General features: G+C 47.7%; 1 protein-coding gene across 3 annotated transcripts in view; it reads right to left on the reverse strand.

Annotated features, from left to right (window-relative positions):
- Positions 1–17058, reverse strand: part of nos1apa (nitric oxide synthase 1 (neuronal) adaptor protein a) — a 595509-nt gene extending 578451 nt beyond the window's left edge. For 2 of the 3 annotated variants that reach the window (XM_072511504.1, XM_072511503.1), the window contains exons 1-2: positions 16476–17052; positions 16269–16340 (exon numbers count right to left, since the gene is read on the reverse strand). In XM_072511504.1, the coding sequence (XP_072367605.1) occupies positions 16269–16340; positions 16476–16580 (177 nt within the window). In that variant the 5' untranslated portion in view covers positions 16581–17052. Of the gene's footprint in view, positions 1–16268; positions 16341–16475 lie in introns of all 3 variants that reach the window. The other variant, XM_072511507.1, reaches the window with a different exon arrangement.
- Between the last annotated feature and the right edge of the window lie 10472 nt (positions 17059–27530).

The following is a 27530-nucleotide window of genomic DNA, read 5'->3' on the forward strand; positions in this document are numbered from 1 at the left end:
CCTAGATCGGCTGAGGTTCCCGAGGGTGGAGAAGGAGGAGGTGGCTGGTTTGGGGGTGCCGATTGGGCTGGAGGAGCTGGTTAAAGGATTGGGGAGCATGCAGGCGGGAAAGGCCCAAGGGCCGGATGGGTTCCCGGTTGAATTCTATAGGAAATACGTGGATCTGCTGGGCCCGTTGGTAGTGAGGACTTTTAATAAGGCGAGGGAGGGGGGGGACCTTGCCACCGACAATGTCCAGGGCGCTGATTTCTTTGATCTTGAAGCAAGACTAGGATCCATTGCAATGTGGGTCGTATAGACCGACCTCGCTCCTCAATGTTGACGCTAAGTTGCTGGCGAAGGTGCTGGCTATGAGAATTGAGGACTGTGTCCCGGGGTGATTCATGAGGACCAGACGGGATTTGTGAAGGGTAGGCAGCTAAATACACATGTGCGGAGGATCCTCAATGTGATTATGATGCCCTCGGTGGAGGGGGAAGTGGAGGTAGTGGCAGCTATGGACGCGGAGAAGGCCTTTGATCGGGTGGAGTGGGAGTATCTTGGGAAGTGTTGCGGAGGTTTGGGTTCGGGGAGGGGTTCATCAGTTGGGTCAGGCTGCTATATAGAGCCCCGATGGAGAGTGTCGCTATGAACTGGCGGAGGTCGGAGTACTTTCGGCTGTACCGGGGGACGAGGCAGGGGTGCCCCTTAACCCCATTGTTGTTTGCACTGGCAATTGAGCCGCTGGCCATGGCACTGAGGGCGTCCAGGAAATGGAGGGGAGAGGAACACCGGGTGTCGTTGTATGCGGTGACCTGTTGTTGTATGTTGCGGATCCAGTGGAGGGGATGGCGGAGGTCATGCGGATCATTAGGGAGTTTGGGGACTTTTTGGGGTATAAACACAATGTAGGGAAGAGTGAGCTCTTTGTGGTGCATTCAGGGGACCAGGGAAGGGGGATAGATGAACTACCGCTGAAGAGGGCGGAAAGGAGCTTTCGGTACCTAGGGATCCAAGTAGCTAGGAGTTGGGGGGCCCTGCACAAGCTCAATTTGAAGTGGGTGGTGGAGCAGATGGAGGAGGATTTTAAAAGATGGGATATGCTGCCACTCTCACTAGCGGGTAGGGTGCAGTCGGTCAAAATGACGGTCCTCCCGAGGTATCTCTTTGTGTTCCAGTGCCTTCCCATTATGATCCCCAAGGCCTTTTTCAAATGGGTAAGCAGGAGCATCATGGGATTTGTGTGGGCGAATAAGACCCCGAGGGTGAAGAGTGTGTTTCTGGAGCGTAGCAGGGACAGGGGGGCTGGAGCTGCCGAATTTGTGTGGCTATTATTGGGCAGCCAATGTGGCGATGATCCGTAAGTGGGTAATGGAGGGAGAGGGGGCGGCATGGAAGAGGCTAGAGATGGCGTCCTGTGTGGGCACGAGCCTGAGGGCGCTGGTGACAGCACCGCTGCCGCTCTTGCCGACAAGGTACACCACGAGTCCGGTGGTGGCGGCGACGCTGAAAATCTGGGGGCAGTGGAGGCGACACAGGGGCGAGGTGGGAGCCTCGGTTTAGTCCCCGATTCGGGAGAATCATCAGTTCGTCCCGGGAAGGATGGATGGGGGGTTTCGGAGCTGGTATTGGGCAAGGATTAGCAGAATGGGGGACCTGTTCATCAATGGGACGTTTGCAAGCCTAGGGGAGCTGGAGGAGAAGTTTGGGTTACCCCCGGGAAGCGCTTTCAGGTACATGCAAGTGAGGGCGTTTGTGAGGCGGCAGGTAAGGGAATTCCCGCTGCTTCCGGCATGTGGGATTCAGGATAGGGTGACTTCGGGTGTATGGGTTGGAGAAGGCAAGGATTCGGCGATTTACCACGAGCTGAAGGAAGGAGTCCTCGGTGGAGGAGTTAAAGGGCAAGTGGGAGGAGGAGCTTGGGGAGGAGATAGATGAGGGTCTGTGGGCTGATGCCCTGAGTAGGGTTAATTCTTTCCCCTCTTGCGCCAGGCTCAGCCTAAGTTACTCACAGAGCGCATATGACAGGGGCGAGGTTGAGTAGGTTCTTTGGGGTGGAGGACAGATGTGGGAGGTGCTCGGGGAGCCCAGCAAATCACATCCATATGTTCTGGTCGTGCCCGGCGCTGGATGGGTTTTGCAGGGGTTTTGCGAGGACTATGTCCAAGGTGGTGAATGCCCGGGTCAAGCCGAGCTGGGGATTAGCATTATTTGGGTACCGGACGAGCCGGGAGTGCAGGAGGCGAAAGAGGCCCGGTATTCTGGCCTTTGCGTCTCTGGTAGCCGGCGGAGGATTTTGCTACTATGGAAAGATGCGAAGCCCCCCCCCCCCCCCCCCCCCCCCCGAGTGTGGAAGCTTGGATCAATGACGCGGCAGGGTTCATCAAGCTGGAGAGGATAAAGTTTGCCTTGCGAGGGTCTGTGCAGGGGTTCCTCAGGCGGTGGCAACCATTCCTAGACTATCTCGCGGAGCGTTAGGAGGTCAGCAGCAGCAGCAGCCCAAGAGCGGGGGGGGGGGTGGGGGGGGGGGGGGGGGGGGAAAGTGTCTTTTGGGGTGGCGTTTGGGTGAAGGTGTTTTTTTTTTCCCTTTGTGTTTTTAAATGTTATATGGGGGGTTATTGTATATGGGGAAATCCAATGTATAATTTCTGATTGTTGTGTTCTTGTTTCTTTCTTTTTGTTGGGGGGGCGGGGGGGGGGGGGGGGGGGGGGGTGGAGTTGTTGAAAAATTTGAATATAAATATATATTTTTAAAAAAATAACAGGGCACAAGACAAAGGAAATGTTAATGGCAGTGTTGAGGTTGTGAAGTGCCTAATGATAAGATGAGGTGTTGTTTCTCCAGCCTGTGTTGAGCTTCACTGGAACACATGGTAAAAATGAAGAAAATGGAATTGCATGCAGTGATGGCATCACTTCTTTAGGAACACTTAGCAATCAACTCAAATTACAAATCATTTTTTTTTTAAAACATAAACTTGTACCTGTTGTGTTTGGTCCTTTATACGAAGTAATCCACCAAACACTAATTGAGTCTCGTGTGGCAAGATAGCAATCTGTTACAGAGCATGTTATCATGGAATCGAGCATGTTATCATGGAGTCTGCTTATTACTCCTCTGGAATCTGTACCGAGCATTCACTTGTATGTCTTATTACCCTCTCAATCTTCTTTTGAAGATGGCCGGATGTGTGCTGGTCACATAACCTTGGTCTTGAGACCGCATGGTGTGTCTGCACTGCCAGCTGCTGGCTGGAGGTCGCACACCATCCATGATGTAGCCCAAAGGCATATCACCACAGTACCCAATTAAGGGGCAATTTAGCATGGCCACCTACCCTACACATCTTTTCGGGTTATGGGGGCGAGACCTACGCAAACACGCTCAAACTATGAATCAGAAGGGATTTTCTGGCACGTGGATCAGTGGATAAATTAAGCAGCCAACTGTAATCCACATGAGACATTTAGTCAGCTGTCAAAGACCGTTGTGTCAGTGGCAGCACAGAAGATCAAGGATGACATCACAGAATACATGTTCATATTCTCTGTGTACAAATCACTAAATGACCACAAAAGCAAGACACAGGTTCTGAGGAGACCAACAAAGCACAGAAAGTAGGTCAACATTGTCCAGGAAAGCATCATCATACCAGTATTCAGGATACTGATTGTGTGATGACCTTTGACCTAGAAGCAGTACAGCAAGGAAAATTGAATCTGTAATTTATTTTTAAAATGTTTTACCAACCGTAAAAGGCAACAATTATAATTTTCTTAAATAATAAGAAATACTGGTCCATGTGCCCTGGCGATCATTTTAAAAAAAAATTTAGAGTACCCAATTAATTTTTTCCAATTAAGGGGCAATTTAGCGTGACTAATCCACCTCCCCTGCACATCTTTTTGGATTGTGGGGCGAAACCCATGCAAACACGGGGAGAATGTGCAAACTTCACACGGACAGTGACCCAGAGCCGGGATCGAACCTGGGATCTCAGCGCCATGAGGCAGCAATGCTAACCACTGTAGCCACCTGGGTTGGCCACTTCCCGACTTTAAAATGGAGATCCGCTAAGAATGCAGGGAAATTCAGCCAACGCAGGAAAAACAAGCAGGTGCAAAGTTTCCTGTAATCAGAACTTGCAGGAACCCAGACAGCACTGAAACTAACAACCATCTACATATTGATGAGCAATCCCCGGGAACAATTGGGAACAGTTGAGGTAAGCAAGGCCAAGCCAGACTCCTCGGCGCCAGCAGGAGCCAAGACAAAGGAAGGCCAACGGACACTTAGGAACCGCCCAGCGATCAGGGAGCAGCTCCAGTATTGGAGAAATCGATCCACGTGATCAGAACTTAGTCCAATCACTTGGAACCAGGTACAGAGTCCGCCCAAAAGGGCGCAAAGCCCCTGGGGGCTATAAAATAAGAGTCCCCAAGTTCAATTTGTCCTTCTTGGCAGGGTCTCTCAGCAGCTCGAAACAACCCTTGAACGTGGCCCGCCTAGCTGCCGCATCAACCAAGTAAGTCTCCAGTCAACGCACGCTACGAGATAGGCGCTCCTAGCTACCAGTCCATACCAGCTTTGAAGCCTGCAGACTCATAATCGAACAAAAGGCCATTTGTTCCCCTGACCTGGTGGGCCAGTTCCAAAACTAAGTATAGGCCTTTTAATGTTAGAGATAGTCTAGTAAGTAGAGTTTTATACATGAGTAGTGATTGACTGTGTATAATTAATGTGTTTTGATTTGAAACGTACTAACTGGTGTATTGAGTTATTGATCAGTACTTCAACTTGAACCTCGTGGTGGTATCATAAAGATACCTGGCGACTCTAGAGCAAAGGTTATAGAAGCAGAGCAAATTAAGTAAAGACACAACGAGCAACATTTAAGAGCCAACCAAAAGTTAGCAAACACCACTGTGCCACAGTGCTGCCCTCGCCATGGCGATCATTAACCTGGAAGCAGTGCCAACAAGAAAGTCTTGTGGAAGGCAGACCTAAAAGGTGAACAAAGGAGACCTCCAGAAGGAGAAGAACAGAGAAGGCACATTTACAAGGAGCGGTGTGTGTAATGTAGTTTAAAAGGACAGAAAGTTGAAGTCAGGGTTAGAGCACAGATTGCAATTTGAACAATTCTATGGCTAGGCACAGCTGTATCTGTTATTCAGGTGTAGTTTAAAGTTTGTACCAACCATAAGTTGCCTGTTAATTCATGTTTAATTGATATGGATTCTGATTGAATTTAAAGTAAAAACCAAGAAAAGTGGAATTTTATTGGTAATTTCTTCATTTGGGGATTATTTGGCAAATTTGTTATTTTGCTTTCCAGTTGCCCCTTGGGGATCATAACAACTGTTTATTCTGCACACAGAAGCCAGTTTACCCAAGCCCTTGACAGTGGGGCTAGATCAATGTGCGATGACAAGAGAGAATGTCACTCAGGATTAAAATGTCATCTTCACGAGTCAGATTAATGAGTAAACACCAAAGTCCAACAGAAATTCCTCAGCAGAATTACACATTTAATGGAAAAGCATCCAATATTATTTCAAACATAGTAATATTTGCAGTTGTTAACAACACTATACCCATGATGAGGATTTAAAAAACAGAATTCCTATACATGAAATGTCAACTTCCAAAACCTCTAGATATTGTTATGACCGGTCTCCAGACGAGGTTTCCTAAATCCCAGTTGCAATCTCTCCATTTTTAAAATATCTCCTCCAGACGTTGTTATGCCCCGAGTGAGGAAGGAAGAATAGCTTCCTTCCTTTATTCAACCCCCTCGGTTGGTCGCAACAAGATTAATTTTAAAAGGATGTCTTCCCTTGTGGATACCTTTCTCCAGTAACAATACACATGTTTTAAAAGGAGATAATTCAACCAGGCTTTCTTGAGTTTAGGAAAAAGTGTGAGTTTATTGACTACTAAATACGAGAAACATGGTGAAGCATATGCATTCATAGATTAGAAATCAGAATGGAGTCTAAAAGTAAGTTAGTAAAAAATATATCTGTACACAAATCAGTGTTTGACTTGTCTGTGAGAAGTAGATGGTGGAATGTTGTGGAGGTGGAATTTCGGGATTCCAGGAGCACGGACTTCAGAAGGTGAACTCTAGGTTTCAAGATTCCAGTGTTCTGCAGTCTAGCCAAGAAGCTGCCTTGCTTCCTTCCCAGCTGTGGTTTTGCCAACTTGGCTTGCTTCAGCAAAGCTTTAGCAGGGGTTTGCTGTTGTCTTTCCTCCTGCATCACATGCCGACACACCCAGCAATAATTGACACTGACCAGGTTTTGCAGCTGGTTTTTACCCCAGTCTTTCTATACTTCTAGATGACAAAAATCCACAAACCATCCTGAGACATTGCTCACAGGACATCAGTCCTGCTGAGATGATAATCAGTCTCCATTATCTCCACAGGAGATGGCAGTTAGTTTGTGTATGGTTTGTGTGATTCCATTGTCTCTCTCTTGGTATCCAGCAATTCAGACAGTGACTGAATTAAAAACCTCAGCTGTCTTTGGATTGTATGTTTATTTTTAAACTTCAGGTCTTATTTAAAAATTCAATATATCCTTACGCAGTTCAGGGTTTTCCTCCATCGTCATGACAATGTCCATGTTAAAGTACCAAATCCCCACCATTAAAAATTCTCCCAACCCCCAAACTGTCTAGAATTTTGCTAATCTGTCCGCTACGCCATATTTTGTTTGCTTCTCTCAATGATACCACAATCTTTCCACTGCTCACTCTCTGAACTTATATCTTTGCCAGTTTTTTGCAGCATTTTGAATTTCTTAGGGCAAGAGATTGGTGGAAAGAAAATAATGAGAGTGATGTTTATAAATTATCACTCATTAATAACAGACCCCATGCCACCAAAGAGGATCTGGTCTTATCTAATTCTCCAAGGCTGTGGAATTTAAAACGCTACAACCAGAGGAACTCGGGTGATCAACAACACAAATAGAAAACAATTCCACCAGAACTTCCAGAGCTATATAATGGGGCTCATGGGCTAAATCTGGTACCCATGGTTCCTAACTAAGCACAGCGTCCCTAATCAGAGACAGCAACGTTTGCCTCAGTTTCGAGTACCTTGGTTAAAAGTGGCCCAAACATTGCCCACTTCACAAAAGTAGTAAGTTAGTTTGTCACAACTGGTCAACATCCCCCTAAATGGTCAAATTTACAAGGTAGCCAAATGAACACTAATTTTCACAGAACAGTGGGGCTTAACGAACCAAGCAAATCAAAATTAAACTGCTCAGGTAGCAATACGTATGTTGTTACAAATTAGAAGTTGGGGCCTTTGGTGCAACAATTAGCAGAAGCAAGGTTTAAAGAGGCAGTATGTGCTCCTGAAAACCAAAGATATAAATGAACAGCACAAGACAGAAATCAGTTCTGCCATTCACCAAGAAGCTGTGCGACAGTTCAGACTTTTCCAGGACCTTGATCGCACCAGGAAAGGATAGTCAGGCTGGATCTTTTCTCTCTTGAAGCAAGGTGGCTGAAGGGTGACCTGATCAAAGTATGTAAAATTCTGAAAGGTTTTGATAGAGAGGGTATGGAGAGAATGCTTCCTCTTGTGGGGAAGAACATAACCAGAGGTTATCGATATAAGATGGCCACCAAGAAATCCAGTAGGGAATTGAGACAAAACTTTTTTACCAAAAGAGGGGCAAGAGTGTGAAACTGGCTACTCCAGTGAGTGGTTGAAGCAAATAATACAGGTGCACTTAAAGGTAAGCTAGAAAAGCAGATGCGAGAGGGGAGTAGATGGTTATGATGGTAGACCTTGATAAAGAAAGATGTTGGAGCTTTCAGCGGAGCATAAACATTTGGGTGGACAGGTTCGGTCAAATGCTTTGTTTCTGTGTCATATATCCCATGTAATCCTATCCATCAATAGTGGATAGATAGGCAGCACGGTGGTGCAGTAGTTAGCACTGCTGCCTCATGGCACCGTGGTCCCAGGTTCGATCCCGGCTCTGGGTCACTGTCCGCATGGAGTATGCACATTCTCCCCGTGTTTGTGTGGGTTTCGCCCCCACAACCCAAAGATGTGCAGGCGAAGTGGATTGGCCACGCTAAATTGCCCCTTATTTGGAAAAAATGAATTGGGCCGCTAAATGTTTTAAATAAAATAGTGGATTGATGCCCCTGCATCTCCTGCTTCCAAAGATGCATTTTGTGTCCACTGCCATTCACTATATAGGCTCACCACAACACTATCCAAAGCCTCTCTCAACCTTTCTGAAACCAACAGCACGGTCCCCACTCATGCTAGCCAACCTGCCTGTGATTTTCCAAGTTCTTATTATGGCTATGTGAATTTTGTATGAATACATTTCTTGGAAGCATTCATTGCAAATGCCCCTGCATTATTACAAATTGTGTGACAATTGGATATTATGGACGGGATTCTCCATTGGCTGATGCCGAAATTGGGAAACACAATCGGTTCCGTGCCGAAAGCACAGCAGGCGCCGACTTGAAGCCAAATCGCAATTCTCCGTCGCCTTGACAACGGCATCAATGCGTTCCAGAACGCACGCACAGTACACATTGTTTGCATATTATTAGCGGCCCGACCCGGTACTCTCCGGGGCCTCCGCGAATTTCCGCCTCCGATGGACCAAATTCCCGATGGAGTGGTTCACTTGTGCTTTTAAAAATTGTGTAACCGGTGTCGTGGCTGATGTGGGAGAGAAAGAGGAGGTAGGACACAGGAGCGACTGTGAGCTGGCGGGCTGGACACTGGCCGGACAGGCTGGGATTGAAGGGGGGGGGGGGAGCGCATGTGACCAGGGTGACCTCTTACAGGACTGGGGTAGTGTCCAGGCACGTACCGCCATTGCTGCGGCCTGCGAAGCAACCACCTTGCTGCGCACCCCACTGACCACCCACCTTAACCCCTGGTTCTGCAAAGTGACAGATGGCCACATGGGTGCCCCCACCCCAACTGGCCTCTATCCGCAGACAGTGCATCAGTCGGCCCACCCAGTGCAATGCCCACATAGTCCCTACGGGGGTGCCAGGCAGGCCCACGGAGCATACCGCTGGCATAGGCAGTGCCAGCTGATGGCACCCCTGGCAGCAGGGACTGGCGCCAGGGCCACAGGCCCCAAGGTGCTGGGCACTGCAGGACCAGTGGTGCGCAGATGGGGGGAGATATGCAGGGGCAGAATCCGCAGTGCCAACTGGAGCCACGGTAGTATGCACCATACTAACATGTCGGCCTTTCACCCCCTGCAGGCAATGGATATTGGAATTCAACCAGCAATGGTGGCATTCCTGCTCGTCGCCGCAGCCCTGGGGGATGCACTGCGGCTGTACGAGCTGGCACTGCTCGAGGAGGAGGAAGCTGCGGCAGTGGAGGAACTGGAGGCAGCCATCCAGGATGGAGAGCCGGCTGCCCAACAGGCCGACAGGAGATGCAAAGAGGCCGGATGAGGTCTCGTATGTAGCGGTCATTTGAGGACCTGCCGAACTGGGCATGCCGAAGATTCCGACTGGGCAGGGGGACAGTGCAACATATCTGTCAGATCATGGCGCACCTGGCACCATGTGGGAATGGGGGAGGGCACTTGCTCCTGGTGGCCGTCAAGGTGACAGTCACCCTGAACCTTTTACGCTACGTAGTCCTTCCAGGCACCGAGTGGGGGCCTGTCCAGAACTCTTAGAGCTCGGTGAGTCTGCTCTGGCAGGGAGGCCCTATATGCCCAGTCGGCACAATGCATTAATTTCAATGTGCGCAGAGGCCACCAGGATGCCCGGGCAGCGGGGTTTGCCGCCATCAACGGAAGGCATGTCCCCCTATGAGCGTCTGCGAGAGTCACCTCCCCCTACCTTGGGGTATCCGGTGGCCCCCAGGCTACTCCATGGGATGGGGATGTTAGCAAAGCTATCCCCTGAAACTCCCCCGCCACCTGGCACTGCCAGTCCTGGAGGCCCACTCTGGTCTCGACCAGGGTTCTCATGCTCACGGCCATGGAGTACAGGGAGTGGACCCTTGCTGTCTGAGACTGCCCCACATCACCCATTCACTATGCCACCTTCTGGACCTGTGTCACATCAGCCAGTGACTGCACCATCACTCTCTGGGACTGGGCCACCTCTCTTATCTGCGGCACACCTGCCAGCGCCTGGGCAATGCTGCTGACATACTCAGCCATAGCCCGCTGTGACTGGGCCACACTCAGAAGTGCTGCTGCAATTTCCAGATGGCTCACGCACATGGCTGCCTGTGAGGCGGCAACCCTGTCCTAGGCCTCGGCCAGTACATGCACAGAACATCCCAGGCCTTGGACATGCTGATCCACAGCCAAAACCTTCACCCACAATGCCTCCACCACGGAATGCACCCGTGCGGTATTACCCTGGGTGGCACTCGCGTTCAGCACCTTCTCCTGCAATCGGTTGGACTCCTCCAACTGCACCTGCAGGTGCTGGATGCTCACTGACAACTCCTCATGTAGTCCCTGGCTCTGTGACTGCATCTCCACAACCGATGGGCCTGTCCATTCCAGAAGCCCGAAACCCATCTGGATGGCAGCTGGTTCAGGAGGTTGGCCTGTCCTCCTGATGTCTGCCCTCTCGGGAGTTCCTGCCTCTACCTGGTGTACCAGATGAGCAGTGTGGTGCGCACCAGGTAGTATTGCAGGAAACTCTAAGTGCTCAACCGAGGTGAGTGTGTCTGGGCTGGTGGAAGATATTGGAGACAACTGTGACGGGAAATCAGTGTCATCCCCGGATTCGAGCTCCAGGGTATCTTGGGTCACAGGAATATGGCTCCCGTCCGTCGCTGCTCGCCACACATGGGGGAGGGGGGGGGGCTCCAGCTGTGGCACTGGCTGGGGATGGGGGACACCAGATGGACCCACCCCATCACCAGCAGGTCCTTCAAGCCACAAGACAAGATGCATGATTAAACCGCGGGACCATGTGCAAACAACAAACGCAGATCTGTCTTTCCTCTAGGGAAGGCACAGGCAGGTGGCTGCAGACATTTAGCTACTACATGCAATCGGAATTAATAAACATCAGGCTTAATATTTATGGAAGAGGAGCCGTAGGCTGTAACAGATTGCAGCAAGTCCAATATGCTAAAATATTGCAAAGGTGGAGGTCTGGAAAATATGACAGAATAACAATAGGAACAGTTCCATCCAACAGTACAAGGCTAGTTTCAGCTAATATCAAAGAACATTTTGTCCTATTTCTGTCATATTATTCAATTTAATTAATGGACAAGAATGCAAACAAAGAGATATTACTGAACAGAAACAGATTTACTCAACAAATTATATGAGTTGTCTGACATGAATCCACTTTACTTAATTCCAGTGGAGGTCTGCAAAGTTTACATTACAACCAAGAAAGTTTCTATGTTCCAATGTCACATTTGATAACTATTGTGGCTTCTAGTTTACACTGGGCCACCAATTTCAAATGTAAACTCTCTTGCCTAGATAAGGGATTTTCAGCTCCCTTTTAACATCTAGAATGCACTGGTTCCATTAATGTTACTTTTTGCCAGTCAATCAGGATTCATTCCAGGGGCAGCACGGTGGCGCAGTGGTTAGCACTTCTGCCTCAAGGCGCTGAGGACTCCGGTTCAATCCCAGCCCCAAGTCATTGTCCGAGTGGAGTTTGCATGTTCTCCCCCTGTCTGCATAGGTCTCACCACCACAACCAAAGATGTGCAGAATCGGTGGATTGGCCACACTAAATTGCCCCTTAATTGGACAATAATTAGGTACTCTAAATTTATTTTAAAAAAGAAGAGGATTCATTCCACAATAATACTTCAATGGGAGGTGGAGTGGAATGGGTCCACTTTCATGCAATTCCTCATATCCTGAAAACTCATCTTTCATGAATGTTTCCTCAACGCAATGCGGGGCACAGTACCGCGGGGCACAGTGATGCGTGTGAGACTGCACTAAGTGCTGCACTACAATCAGCAAAATTATTTCAGCCAGGATGACAGGGAAATATGAGGCGGGGGGGATGAGAGAGAGAGAGAGAGAGAGAGAGAGAGAGAGAGAGAGAGAGAGCGAGAGAGCGAGAGAGAAGCCACGTGTTGGGGAAGGGGTGAGGGGCAGACTGCTACAACTGACATCTAGGTGAACGTTGACAGGCTGCTGGAAGCTACCAACTTTGCAACCATACCCAACAGGGCTGGACAGACTGGATACAGGGATGCTATTTTCTCTGCCTGGGAGCGTCTAGAACAAGGATTCACAATCTCAGGATATGGGATAGGCTGTTTAGGAATGAGATGAGGAGAAATTTCTTTGTTCAAAGGGTGGCGAACCTATGGAATTCTCTACCACAGAAAGCTGTGGAAGCCAAATCATGAAAAGACTCTGAAGGTGTCGAGAGGTAGGAGGAGAGTGCTGAAGTATGGTGTTGAGACAGAGGATCTGCCATAACCATATTGAATGGCGAAGCAGGCTCTGAAGGGTGAATAGCCTACACCTGCTTCTATTTTCTATGTAACATGATTTAAGGCTTTTAAGAGAGATGGAGAGAGAAGTGAAGAGTGAGGGGGATGAGCATCTTCACCAAGATGGAAGATCCTCCTTGCATTTTTGGAAACTACCTGTTAATAAAGGAATCTCAGTAGAAGTATTCCTTTCAACAGGGGAAGGAGGAAGCTCTTAAATTCCAGTGTGGGAGAGTAGAATTAACAGCATCAGGTGTCGTCATAAACCCAGTGTGCTTCAGTGATCAGGGCACTGCAGCCACATCGATTAAAAACCTCTTTTCATCAGGAAGTCTGTGGCATCACTGAACCAGACATCTCATAATAATTGTTAATTATTTACACAAAAGTATTCAAACTCAAAAGATCTAGTGAGAGTAAAAAAATAATGTTGACATTTATCAGTATCTGGAAAGTTTTGATCTTAAAATGAATATTGTTACTGGTAGAATTTCTTGGCTAAAAAAAGCTGGGCTCCTGGTCCAGGTTTACATGGTTTCTTGCTTTCAATACAGAACTCACAGTAAATGTGGACATGAGGTGGAAAATATATCACTGAATATGAATTGAGGCATACAGACAAGGTACTTTACAGGCTGGATGCTTGACCTGTGTCGAGTTAGAGCAGTGAAGCAACCATATTCATAAAAGCATCATCTCAAAGTTAGGAAAAAAGTCAGGATCCTCAATCTCTCGTTAGTAATTTCAGTTGGAAATTATGAATATGTGTGTGTGCTTACAGGAAAATATATGGGCAAGAAAACTACTATGTCTCCCGATCATTGCAGATTTTTTCTTGGATGTATCAATGTTGACCTTGTCACAGATTCATAGAGTTTTACAGCACAGAAAGAGTTTTTGCCAGCCATCGAGCACCTATCTATCCTAATCCCATTTTCCAGCACTTGGCCCGTAGCCTTAGAGGTCATGTGACACTCGTCCACTAGACCTAAGGTACAAAGAGAACAAGTAGTGCAAATATAAACACGTCGAAACACGCTCTACGCGGCCGGCCCAATTGGGCCGAGCAGCCGTAGGAAAAGAGCCGAGTCCCGCCGGCGCCGTTCTAACCTGCTCTGGGCCGGCGGGACCTCGGCGTACAAGGGTCGGGTGGCGGCCTGTGGGGTGGGCCTCCGATGTGGCCTGGCCCGCGATCGGCACCCACCGATCGGCAGGCCAGCCTCTGTAGCTGGGGGCCTCCTTTCCTACGCGCCGGCCCCTTAGCCCTGCGCCATGTTGCGTTGGGGCCGGTGCGTTGAAGGAGGCCACTGCGCATGCGCGCGTTGGCGCCAGCGCTACTGCGCATGTCCGCGTTGGCACCGGCGCAACTGCACATGCGCAGATCCTGCAGCACCCAGTTCGCACTGGGATCTGCAGCTGCGCGAACCGTGCTGGCCCCCTGTAGGGGCCAGAATTAGACGTGGGAGCGGCCCATTCACGCGGTCATAAAAAGCGACGGGGTGGACTCTCTGCCGCGGGATTGGAGAATCCTGCCCAGGGTTGTTTTCCGGAAGGAGTTTGAAACTGCTGGTTGAAACTAGATCAGAATCTCAGGGAAAGGACCAGTCCCATTCAAGTGAGAATACAGTGTACCATGGCTGGGCCACTCCCTTGAAAGGGGTTTTGGTTTATTGGATTATGTTATTGAATTGGAACAGCCAAGGGGGAATTCATTAAGTGTTATATACACAGATTACTGTAGCTGTTGTGTTTTCTCGTTTGTAATTGATTTAAAAATTCTTGCTGTGTTTAAATATATATATATATAGATATGTTAACTACATTCTTAGAATAAACCTTGTTTTGATTAAAGCGCCTCGGAAGTCTGATGAATCACCACCTGAAGCAGTTTTTGTGCTCATCCTAGTCAAATTCAACATAAAGGTTATAGGCAAGGTGAACTTCACAATAGACTTTGGAGTTTCTAAGCACTGGCCCATGACAATTTTAGCGTAATTGTCAATCAATATACATTCATTGTCCCCCATCTGGAATATACTTCAGGGAATACAAGAGAGTGTAATCATATCACACATCTGACACAACGGTAGAAATATTGGGATTCTAGAGATCAGCTTTGGAATACAACAGAGCAAGCAAAATATCTGGAGGTCCAACTTTTCTCAGTAATGTATAAAAAACAATGTTCCTAAGAATGGAAAGAATGCAAGCATTAATTATCTCGCGCCAGTAACTCAGGGATTAGCAGATCCAAACTTGGAATGAATACAACATTCCAAGTTCAAGAATTTCCTAGTCCAAAAGTGTAACATCTCTCTGATAGAACGGGAGACAATGATGCAGTCATGTAGTATATGATAATATGATGGGGGGCTAGCTTCCTGGATATTCCGATATTCTTCTCTACAGCTACTTGCTGTGCCCGCACCCCAAGAATTTATAAAGTCTTTTGCACAGTGGGCTTTCAGTGGTGAATCACACAGCATTGTGGGTAATAGGTTACCGAGGTAACAGCTAAATGTCAGCCTGGCCCAGCGATAGCACCTTAAATCTGGAATGCAAAGAGTTGTCAATTGAAGCCCCACTTGAGAAATGGGAGCACGTAATCCGAAGTGACATCAGTGGAAGCCTGAGGGACTACTGCACAAGAGCAAAAAGGCACACAGCCAGACACACTGTTTCGGTGATGTAGTTAGGGGATTAATATTGATCTGCACACTAGGGGTGGGTGGGGGCAGAGTCTCCAGCTTTTCTTCAAACACTTGAGGCGTTATTGCCTCATCTGAAGGGCAGCATCTTCGACAGTGCAGCACTCCCTCAGTACCAGATTACCTGCTGAAGACTCTGGTGTGGGACTTAGACATGACTGTGTTTCTAATCAAGCCACAACTCAGACTTTGCCATCGGTTGAGATACATAACCGAGACAACCCTGTTACTCAGCTGCACCTGTGCTGCAAACAGTTTAAAACCATCCTTGATAACTAGGCTAGATTTATATCCGACTATAAATCGTTGTGCCTCAGGGTGTTTCCTATACCAATGCAAGGTCTTGCTTCTGGTAGACATGTGGGTTATGGAGGTGACACATGCACGAGTTCCAACAAAATAACCCTGAACAAGTCCACTCAGATATTCTGCTCTTGTACACCTAAAAAACACAATATCTACACATCAAATAACAAATGAAGCTTTGTTTCGCGAAACCTCATTATTAAATGGACCAAAATTGTGTGCTATACATCTGACCCACTGGACAACAGGCAGACTATCCTCTGGATTGATGAGGTGCTCCTCATCTGGAGTCATGCACAGGTATTCAAATAAACTGTTGACTGGGCTTCTAGTGTCCACAATGCAGTGACCCAATCCAGCACTGATATCACAAACTCGGATTGTGAATTCCAAGTTTTATGGTGTGTCCTGTTGGTTACTGCCAAGACCTTACTTCGCTTCACACTAACAAATTCTCCGAAGGCATGGCTCCTTGCTCATTCCCAGTTCTGAACTCGCGTGGTGGCAGAGCAGTTAGTGAAGGTTGAACATAAAACTGCACAATTCCAGTCATGACCCCGCTTCTGTCTGGTCTGTTAACACGTCTGACTGTCATCGGGGAAGTATATGAATGCTGCCCAAATACATCTTGGGTCAACAACCGGGCTCCACTTGTACTGACTGCAGTTACAAAGCTCAGATCTCAATTCTTTCTGCCACTAACATGCGACCGTTGACTGGAGCCTTTAAGCGGCACACAACTAGAGTATACAATGCAGCCAGATTGATGTTCTTTTGGTGTCAATCACTGATTTACTCACTCACTCACCCTGATCCTTCTCATGGCAGCGACGATCTCCACTCTGCTGTTAGGTCTGGGTACATCCAATGTCCCGATGTACTGTTTTGAACAAAATTTAAAAAAAGAGGGGAGGTGGTAAATCAATGAGGCGAGTCTTCATAAAGAATTAAGAGCTCCTTCGACACAAACTCGCGAAGCGGCTGCTTGGAGGGAAGCGCGGATGAAGTTACAAACCTTCGCTTCGAAGCTGATCCCATGCTGGAACGCTTCTTCATTGTGCAAAGGAATTCGCAAGTCGTGTCCGTCATCCACTAAGTTGTATTTGGTTTTGCTTGGCATGTTTGTGAAACAATTGGAACGAGAAAACAGCCCGGGCGAAAGCAACAACAAACAAACAAAAAAGCCCCAAGCTAGGCTTGCAGCGGGGAAGTGTCCTGCTCCAGATATAATGGACTACATAACATCCAGAAACTAACTAGGGAAACTTTAGCGGGTTTCTCCTGGGGCGGCTTTTTAAAGCAGCCCCGATGCCACACCATGTACCTACGGCAGGCTGGCAATTGCTGATCTTGTTCAAATGCTCGGGCTTGCTGTGGATTGCGAGCCCTGCTCTGCATACACACAGACAAGAGGGAGCCCAGCCCAGCCCGATGCTGCGGTGGGCTCTGTGAGGGAGAGAGCGGTGCCTGAGCTGCCCTGTGCCGGCAGCCAGCGCTCAGCTACCGGGCTGCTGCTGCTCGAGCCTCCCGCTTGCCTTTCCCTCTCCCTCCAGCAGCGCCATCTCGACACTTCCCAAGTCAGCCGACACACACAAAAAACCCTAACTCCCTCCCATTGGCCAGCGCCGGGAATTCCGCCCGATTTTTATTGGCGTAAAGTTACATCACTGCGCTCCGTGTGGCTGGAGAACTCAAGAAGCTTCCTGGATTTCCCCCCACCCTGGGGAGGGTAGAGAAGCAGGAGCAGGGAGAGGAATGCGAATGTGCTGGCCGTGATACTCCCATACCTGTGTCTGGAGGGAATGTGTTCCTGGTCCTATTGCCGCAATTAGCCGGCGGAGACTTCAAAGGGGCGGCGTGTATGTCAATGTCATCCCTCTGTACCCAACTTCCATGTTACTGTGCACAGCCATCCCAATAAAACACACACTCTTCATTGTGTTAGAAATGTGTATGTATCCCCCACAAAAAAACAGACTCAACGCTCTGCTGAACATTGTTAAAAGGGCAGAACTGTGACATTGAAAGTTGAATAATATTGTGACAATCTAATTGAGTTCCAGTGATTGCTGGTGGCTCACTCGGCAGGGAGATTTTTCAATGGACATGCAGGGAAACGGCTGTGGCAAGGACAGGCGGCTCTCAACAGCGCCCCTGCTGGCTGGCTGCTGAGACACAGGACAATTTGTGTTTCTTTGGCGGGGGCTCGGGGGGGGGGGGGGGGGCGTCAAACTGACCCTTGTCGTCAGAGGACCTGGCACACAGAAAATTCAATTTCCTTGGTTGCCAGGGTAATCTGTTCCTGCTGATCCTCATGTATTGTTTAGATATCTACATTTTTAAAGCAAACTTTCCAATGGTCTAAACTGAGTAACTGAACCAGAGAAGCTAATCGAATCCGTACAGTGCAGAAGGAGGCCATTCAGCCTATCGAGTCTGCAATGACCCTCTGAAAGGGCACCCTACCTAGGCCCACTCCCCCACCGTACCTGCAGGGGCTGGATTTCCCGTTTCAGGGACTATGCCCCCACGCTGTCGGAAAAACTGTGGCCTTTTGGCATGAAAAGGGCATATATTCATAGCCTTCAGGGGGCTAGCAGGGACCTGTCGTGAATCTAGCAGCTTTTGTTGCAGATACGGGCCCCCGCACTTCCCGGTCAGAGGCCACGCATGCGCATGGTGGCGGCCTCCAGCGGCTGCGCCGTGCTCCATGGCGGACTCAGACCGCAGAGCTGGACCTCCTGAATAGTGCCCCCGATCGGGCGCGTGCCCGACCTGGACCGTCCCCCCAAAAATAGCCCGGTCCCATATGAGGTACCCCTGCCCTCCGATCAGCCCGCCCCCGATAATGGCGGCCGCGAACTGAGTCCGCAGCCGCCACGTGAGTATCCCGAATGGCTGGGACCATATTACAAATACGCCGTCGGAACATCGGCCGATGGGGGCGGAGAATAGCGGGGCGGGCTTCCAGCAATGGCCACGGGTAGGGGATACACGGCGCGTTTTCGGGGCCCTGAGAATCAGGGCACCGGCACCAGTCCCGATTCCATGCCCGAAAGTGGATTCTCTATCCTGGCGCCGGATGCGATTTTGGCGTCGGGGTGTGGAGAATCCAGCCCCATATCTTTGGACATTAAGGGGCAATTTTACCATGTCCAATCCACCTATACTGCAGACGTTTGGAGAATGGGAGGGGACCGGAGCATCCGGAGGAAACCCACGCAGGCACGGGGAGAATGTGCAAACCTCACACAGTCACCCTAAGCCGGAATTGAACCCGGGTGCCTGGCGTTATGAGGCAGCACTGCTAACCACTCTGCCACTGTGCCTCCCTCTTTAGTGTGTGTTCACCCATGCAGAAAAGGTTTGAAACCTATACTAAGTTAAGTGACCTGAACCTGAAATACAGCAATTGCTTTTGGCATACCCAGCCGGGTGATACTTCTGATTAGCTTCTAGTGACATCTGCTTGAAAGGGTAACTGAGTCGACAAGCAACATGACCCTAAAAAAAACATACACAGATTATACGGTAATTCTCTTCACTGCAGTTTGTGGAATGATGCATATTGACTGCCCACTTTTGTTTCCCCACTTCTATATTGTGACTATATTTCAAAAGCATTTAATTGGCTATAGAGGGCTTTAGGACATCCCAAGATGGTGCATGGAAATATCGAGAAGCAAGCGTATTGTTTCCAATTTATACATGAGCTGTGCTATAAACAAATTCACACAAAAAGGAACAAAATTCGATGCAACTCTTCAATTGTGCTGACAACCTTAGCCTTACAGACAGCGCACCAACTGTAAATGCAGCCCAGCTCTCTATGCAAGGAGACATCAAATAATTTTACCAGTAGCAAACTGCTGAAAATAAAAGCCACAAATTATGCAAAGAAACACCTTTGACCGCAAGTCCGTCAAGCAGTGAGTGGTCTGCATGTACCCATAGAGGCCCAAGGGGAAAGGAGATTGCAGATCCTGTCAGATGGTTCCCTGAGCAAATTGTCAAAGTCATTTGGCAGAATTCTTCATCATCAGATCTTTCAAATAAGCACCAAGACCAGCTTGGCCGGTGGTGAGAAGGGCCCTCCCCATCAGATACTTCCTACACGCACAGAGTCTCACCCTGCCTGCACACTGCCTTTGAGGTGAATGTGGTGGGGAAGAGACCATTGTCCATATCTTTGTGCAACGTGCCTTTGCAAAGAAGAGAAATGAGGTGATTTTTAATGGAATCCCTACAGAAGGAGGCCATTCGAGTCTGCACCGATCCTCCAAAAGAACACTCTGCCTAGGCGCATTCCCCCACCTGTAACCCCGTAACCCCACCTAACCCACACATCTTTGGACTGTGGAACAAAACGAGAGCACCCAGAGGAAACAAACGCAGACACAGGGAGAACATGCAAACTTCGCACAGACTGTCACTCAAGTTCCTGACACGATGATGCAGCAGCGCTAACCACTGTGTCACCGTGTCGAGGTTCATTCTGAACAGCTCCGTGAAACAGAACTCTGTGCTCATGGGCTCTTTCCAGAGACGCACACTGAGACAAACATCAGCTGCTGCTGGAGGATCATCAGCCCGATGAAAGATGCTCTTCGGCCTGCCCGAAACCTGTTGGTCTTCCAGGGCAAAGTGTTGTCTCCAACTGAGTGTTGCAGACTGGCACATTCCTTCACACATCTTCTCTACTGAGTAGTACTACACTCTAAACATAGGACATACATAAATACATAATGTAAATACATAGGCACAGGCATTGGGTGAAGCATACTACTGAGTAGTACTACACTCTGTATGCTTCACCCAATGCCTGTGCCTATGTATTTACATTATGTATTTATGTATGTCCTATGTTTATTCATGTATGGAACGATCTGTCTGGACTGTAGGCAGAACAATACTTTTCACTGTACCTCGGTACACGTGACAATAAATCAAATCCAATCCAATCAAAGTCTATGTGCTAATACATGCACTAAATCTTGGGGAAGCTGCCACAGAGATGCAATGGGGAAAGGTAGCTGTCTAAGACCTTTCAGCTATAGCACACCAAGGGGAGGGGAATTGTATAGAACCCCCTCAGGCTGTTTGGTATACAGTGAATATTACATGTAAAACTTTATCTATGTCGAAAACTTGAATATTATTGCAATGTTTTGTAATTTTCTTTCAGATATTCATGAATAAAGTATTTTTTTGCAAAGAATATACAAAAGTTAGATGTATGGCTTCTGATTTTCTGTTATGACCTTTATGTTTGGAAATTATGTTTCACCTTTACTTTGGTGACATGATAAAGAAATGGAGATATATACTCATCGAAGGCTAGAATAATATCTTGGCAGCCCAAGCTTTCCATTGGTTCTTATGTTATATTAATAAACACATTTCAGGTGTCCAATTGGACCAGTAAAGCATGCGAGACTGAATAGGCTCATTTTCAAATCTTTCTCTTCCTATTTTCCAGATTTTATTCTGAATTTAACATTTCTAATGTAAGAAACTTAAAATCAGTGCTAAAACCTCAGACTTGGTAAAAACAAAAATGGTGCAAAATATCTAATGAAAATTGGGGGAAAAAAAGCCCAACAAGTTGGAAATCTCATTGCAACATAACCCAGATCGTGCCTACTTTACATTGCCAGATTGCCATTTGTCACCATTTGGTGAGATTAGTTTGGGTTAAGTCTGCTACTGACACAAGTTCATGGTTAGCATATAGTTATTTTTGGATTTTTCTCCCCATCAGTTAATAATTACTCCCACAGTACATCTCTCACGTCAATGTATATTCACCACATCAGTTGTGCATAGATTCTACTGTCTGTACATATAAATGTATTGGAGGGCTGCACAAGTTATCCAGTTGACATGGTGCAATGAGAATCTGCTTTGTAAATCATTTGCAAACTCACAATAACATTCTGGCTAGCTATGTCAATGGTAATCTTAAAATAATTTTTATTAGTGTCACAAGTAGGCTTACATTAACACTGCAATGAAGTTACTGTGAAATGCCCCTTGTCGCCACATTCCGGCGCCTGTTCGGGTACACTGAGGGAGAATTCAGAATGCCCAATTCACCGAACAGCATTTCTTTTGGGACTTGGGGGAGGAAACCGGAGAACCCGGAGGAAACCCACGCAGACACAGGGAGAACATGCAGACTCCGCACAGACAGTGACCCAAGCCGGGAATCGAACCTGGGACCCTGGCGCTGTAAAGCAACAGAGCTAACCACTGTGCTACTCTGCCACCCAAAAAGAGGTATCTAATTTAAGAACAAAATAATTTGCAATTAGATAGCATATTTCACAGCAATGTAACATCCCAAAGGAATCCATAAGCATCTGAGGTGCAGTCATTATTGTTACATAGCCAGATCCAGCAATGGCACATCAAGATTCCACAAACAGCAACAAATGATTAGTTTGATTATAATGGCACTTGGTTGAGCACTGAAAGTTAGCCAGGACCCTGGCAGATCTCTCATGCTCTGTTAAAACAGCGCTACAGTATCTTTTTTTATGTCTTTGTTTAACATTTCAATCCAAAGAGCATTGGATCCACAATTAGCTGTCTCAGATTAAAGGGTGCTGCTTCGGAGCCAAAGTTGACATCATTTGGTCTAAATGACCAGAAAGTGGACAGGAAACCCGAACTGTAATTTGATTCTCACTGTACACTAGCAAATGCCAAAAAAGGCTCCGTTGGAACTTGAAACCTGATTTGTAATAGAATTGCTTTCAGTAAATGGTAAACTAAATGAAGCAGAGCAGGTGATTGAGTGGATTTTAAGAAGCAGCACAGAAACAGTCAAATCAATGTTACTTTTTAAATTAGTCTTTAACTAAAACTTCAGAGATCTGCATAGTCTCGATCCTGCAAAATACTGTCCTGGCCTAATGGACCATTGTTTACATACATTTGTGGGGAAAGTCATGCACATCGTAATTGGAAATTAAGTCAAGCACAACTCTGAATGGCACACGAGGATGCATCAATATTTTTTTCATTATACAATGGCTGCTAAACATTAAATGGTCGCTCAAGTTATAGATAACCAATGGGTTATTTTAAAATGATATCAAGCAACTGATAGCTTATTAAAATTATAATTAAGTTTGACATAAGTGCCTGGATTTTTCCTGTGCACTTTTAAGTATGCTCAACAGGTTTTAGTTCATAAGGTCTATTTGCGGATAGATTTTTTTGTGGTGGGAAAGTCACTGTTGACCGGTGTCAAGGGGTCGGAATATTCGGCAATTGCGATATCGGACCATGCGCCATACTGGGTTGATATGGTGTTGGAGAAGGGAATAGTGCAGACGCAGGGGTGGAGATTGGATGTGGGGCTGTTGGGGGACTGGGGGTTTTATGAAAGATTGGAAAAGTGATTGAGGAATATGTGCGGTTTAATTGTACGGGTGAGGTCTTGCAGGCGGTGGTATGGGAAGCTTTGAAGGCAGTGGTGAGGGAGAGGTGATATCGTTAAACGGCAAAGGTGGATAAGGAGGAGGACCGGCTGTCCACAAGGAAGGTGGTGTACCAATTGAGGCATGGAGTTTGCACATTCTTCCCGTGTTTGTGTGGGTTTTGCCCCCATAACCCAAAGATGTGCAGGCTAGGTGAATTGGCCACGTTAAATTGCCCCTTAATTGGAGAAAATGAATTGGGTATTCTAAATTTATTTTAAAAAAGAAGGATAAGGATCCGACAGAATGTAGGTCGTATAGGCCCATATCACTTTTGAATGTGGATGCAAAGATGTTGGCAAAGTTATTGGCGGGTAGGTTGGAGGAGTGTTTCCTGAAGGTGCTAGGGAAGATCAGATGAGGTTTGTGAAGGAGAGGCAGCTCTTTTCGAACATTATGAGGGTGTTGAATGTGGTTATGGTGCCGGCAGAGGGGACGAAGACAGAGGTGGTTGTGGCATTGGACGCCGAGAAGGCGTTTGACTGAGTAGAGTGGGGGTATTTAATGCCGGTTTGGGATTGGGCCACGATTTGTAGATTGGGTAAGGCTGCTGTACAGGGAGCCGAGGACGAGTGTCCGCACGAATAACATCCATTCGGGATATTGTGCTCTGCACCATGAGACCAGGCAGCGATGTCCTATGTCTCCCCTGTTGTTCACGTGTGCGATTGAGCCATTGGCCATCGCGTTGAGGAGTTCGGAGGTGTAGAAAGGGATAGTGTGTGGTGGGGAGGGGGGTGGTGGTAGAGCATAGGGTATCTTTTTAAAAAATTTAGAGTACCCAATTCATTTTTTCCAATTAAGGGGCAATTTAGCGTGGCCAATCCACATACCCTGCACATCTTTGGATTGTGGGGGTGAAACACATGCAAACACAGGGAGAATGCACAGCGTCCACTGGACAGTGACCCAGGCCGGGATCGAACCTGGGACCTTCGCACCATGAGGCAGTAGTGCTAACCACTGCGCCACCGAGCATAGGGTATCTTTGTATGCGGACGACTTGCTGTTGTATGTATCGGAACCGGGTGTGACGATGGGTGGCATATTGGAGCTGCTTTGAGTGTTTGGGTCTTTTTGGGGATATGAACTAAATTTAGATAAAAGTGAATATTTTGTGGTGTCTCGGCCAGGGGTGAGGACAGGGGTGGGGGGGGGGGGGGAGGGGCTACCATTCCATAGGGCGGGGACTCACTTTAGATATCTGGGGGTGCAGGTGGCACGGGATTGGGGGGGGGGGGCTCCATAGGTATAACATTACTAGTTTGGTGGGGATGGTGAAAGCGGATCTGGCAAGGTGGGATGGTCTCCCTCCATCGCTGGCAGGTCGGGTACAGGCAATTAAAATGTCTGTGTTGCCGCGATTCTTGCTTATTTTTCAGTGTCTGCCGATCTTCCTGCCAAAGGCATTTTTCAAGGAGGTTGAAAAGATGATTACCTCATTTATATGGGAGGGGAGGTGGCTAGGATTAGGAAGGTGCTATTGCAGAGAGGACGGCAGTAAGGGTAGTTGGGACTTCCGATTATACTATATTATTAGTGGGCGGAAACATGGAGAAGGTGAGGAGCTGTGTTAGAGGGGGTCTCCCAGTGGGTTAGAATGGAGGAGAGTCTATGCAGGAGATTGGGGGCCGAGGTTGTTGGCACCAACGCCGCTCCCGATGGCCTCGGGGAAATACTTAGGGAGTCCGGTAGTAATAGCGACATTGAAAATCTGGCGGCAGTTGCGCCAGCACTTTAGGTTGGGGGCGGAGTCAAGGGAAATGCTGATTGAAGGGAATCACAGATTTGAGCCAGGGAAGTGGGATGGGAGTTTTCGGAGATTAGAGTAGAAGATAGTCAGGGCATTAAAGGATTTGTTTCTGGTGGGGCTGGTTTGCAGGATTGAAGGAGCAGGGGGCGAAATATGGATTGGGCCAGGGGGAAATGTTTTGGTATATGCAGGTCTGAGATTTTGCTAAGAAGGAGATACAGAGCTTTCCGGTGGCGCCGGCCTCCACACTGTTGGAGGAGGTACTGACGACAGGGGGAATGGAGAAGGAGGTGGTGCCGGCGATTTATGGGGCGATTCTTGGAAAAGAGAGGGCATGGGAGGGGATGAATGCAAAGTAGGAGGAAGAGTTGGGAGAGGGCATGGGAGAGGGGTTGTAGTGTGAGGTGATCCAGAGGTTAAATGCCTCAACTTTGTGCGTGAAGATGGGGCTGATACAGCTGAAGATGGTGTATAAGGTGCACCTCACAAGGCGAGGATGAGCCGACTCATTGAGGGGGTAAAGGATGTTTGTGAACATTGTGGGTGGGCCCACAAACCACATTCATATGTTTTGGTCCTGTCCAAGCTGGAGGGGTATTGGAGGGAGGTGCTTAGGGTAATTTCTAAGGTGGTACATGTGAGGCTTGAGCCGGGTCCTCTGGAGGCCATGTTCGGGGTATCGGATCGGCCGGGGTTGGAAGCGGGTGCGGAGGCAGATGTTTTAGCCTTCACCTGGCTGATCGCCCGAAGGCGGATCCTGTAAGGGTGGAGGTCAGTTTCTCCACCCTGTGCCCTGGCGGGGGAATCTGTTGGAGTTTTTAACATTCAAGAAGGTGAAGTTTGAGTTGAGGGAAAGGTTGGAAGGGTTCTACAATTCATAGGCTTTGTTTAGTATGCACTTTCAAGAATTGGATGACATCGAACATTGGGGGGGAGGGTTGGGGTGGGGGTGGGGTGTTGGATTGTGTACGTTGTTGGTGAGTATGTATGGGGTGATGGTGGATTCCTGAATCCTTTTCTTTGATGTTTGTATTTAAAATGTTGAGGTTGTTTGCGGGTTGGTGGGAGAGGAATTGTTGGCCTGGGGATTGACATAAAAGGTGTTACCATTGATTGTTTGTTGGTGGGTGTAAAGTTAGATGAAAATGTGAAAAAGGAGATGTTGCTAACTTTGCCTTAGTTCAATTGCTCTGTTTTATTACCTTTGCTCTCGAGTCGCCAGGTATCTTTATGATACCGCCACGAGGTTCAAGTCCGAGTAATGATCAATAATCCAATTCACCGATTAGTAAGATTAAAATCAAAGCACATTTATTATACATAGTAATCGCTACTCATGCACAAATTCTACGTCTAAGCTACTTTTACAACTAACAGGCCTAGACTTAACTTTGGACTGGCCCACCAGGTCAGGGAAACAAATGGCCTTTCGTTTGGGTTCTGAGCCTGCGGGATTCGAAGTTGGTACGGATTAGTAGCTAGGAGCGCCTATCTCGTAGCGAGCGTTGAATTAAGACTTACGATTTTGATCTTCACTGCTCCGGTCACGGTTAATGTTGGTTCGTTGTTGCTGGGTGACCCGGGCAGGAAGAAGAGCGTGAAGAGAGCGAAGAGGTGGAGAAGAAGAGAGCGATTTGAACTTGGGGCTCAATTCTTATAGCCCCGCCTTTCAGGGCAGACCCTGTACCTGGTTCCAAGTGATTGGACTTTGTCCCAATCACTTGGTTCGATTTTCTCCAATGCTGGAGCGGTTCCCTGATCGATGGGCGGTCTTGAGGTGCTCGTTCACCTCCTTTTGTGTAGGCTCCTGCTGGTGCCGAAGAGTCTGGTTCTGCTTTGTGTGTCTAAATGTTGCTTATTGTTCCCGGGGATTGCTCATTAGTATGCAGGTGGCTGTTGTTTTGTTATGCTGATGGTTGGTGGTATCAATATTGTCTGACCTTTCCAGAGGTAATTACACAGCCAACCTGCAGCTGCTGGTTTTTGTCTTGTTGGCTGACTTTCCCATCAGCCTTTGCCGTTCACCATTTTGAATCGGGAGTTGGCCATTTTAAGTGGCTACATACCCTCCTTGTGATCCTAATGCAAAGCGTGAAGGATCACATAACTATGTTACTTTCCATTCCCTGACCTGGGGGGGGGGGGGCACTTCCTTCATGGCCTCTGCACTGACCATAACTATGCAAAAAATTTTAACTGACAATTCTAAGGGCGCTATGTCAAACAGGGACATGCATTACAAAGCAATAAACTGGGAAGCTCTAACTATTCTTAATACACTACACTCACTTAAACATTTCATCATTCTACCTTCCTCAACCATACAACAAAATCATAGCAGTTTATACACATTTTTCCTGGCATGGCAGTCAAGCACAGGATCGTATAATTTGCTCATGAACAGTTCTTTACATTTCTTTATTTACAATACAAACGCAAGTGAATGCTCTTTATTATAGATCGTGGGGGTCGGGGGTCTGGTCGTATCCGAAAATAGGGGATCTGATCCTATATACCGGGGTTCAAGCACGGTAGGCTCTCCTTCTCCATTTCCTTAGACACATAGTCTGCACGATGCAGCAGAGTATCGCTAATACCAGTAAGGTTTCTATTACATATGACAGAGAGTACCAGATTATAAACCTGGCACACCAAGATGGCGTGGTGTCGCTGGTGACTGGGCTTTGGGTACTGTGGGGAAGTGAAACATTAACGGCTGGGGGGCTTGAAGTCATGGGGTTCGCGTTCACTCGCAACCAAATGTCCATTAGTATGATGATGACCCATGTGGACATGTGGAGGAAGTCCTCATGGCTCTTCTCTTTTCTTT

This window comes from Scyliorhinus torazame, chromosome 7, assembly GCF_047496885.1.
Source record: "Scyliorhinus torazame isolate Kashiwa2021f chromosome 7, sScyTor2.1, whole genome shotgun sequence".
NCBI lineage: Eukaryota > Metazoa > Chordata > Chondrichthyes > Carcharhiniformes > Scyliorhinidae > Scyliorhinus > Scyliorhinus torazame.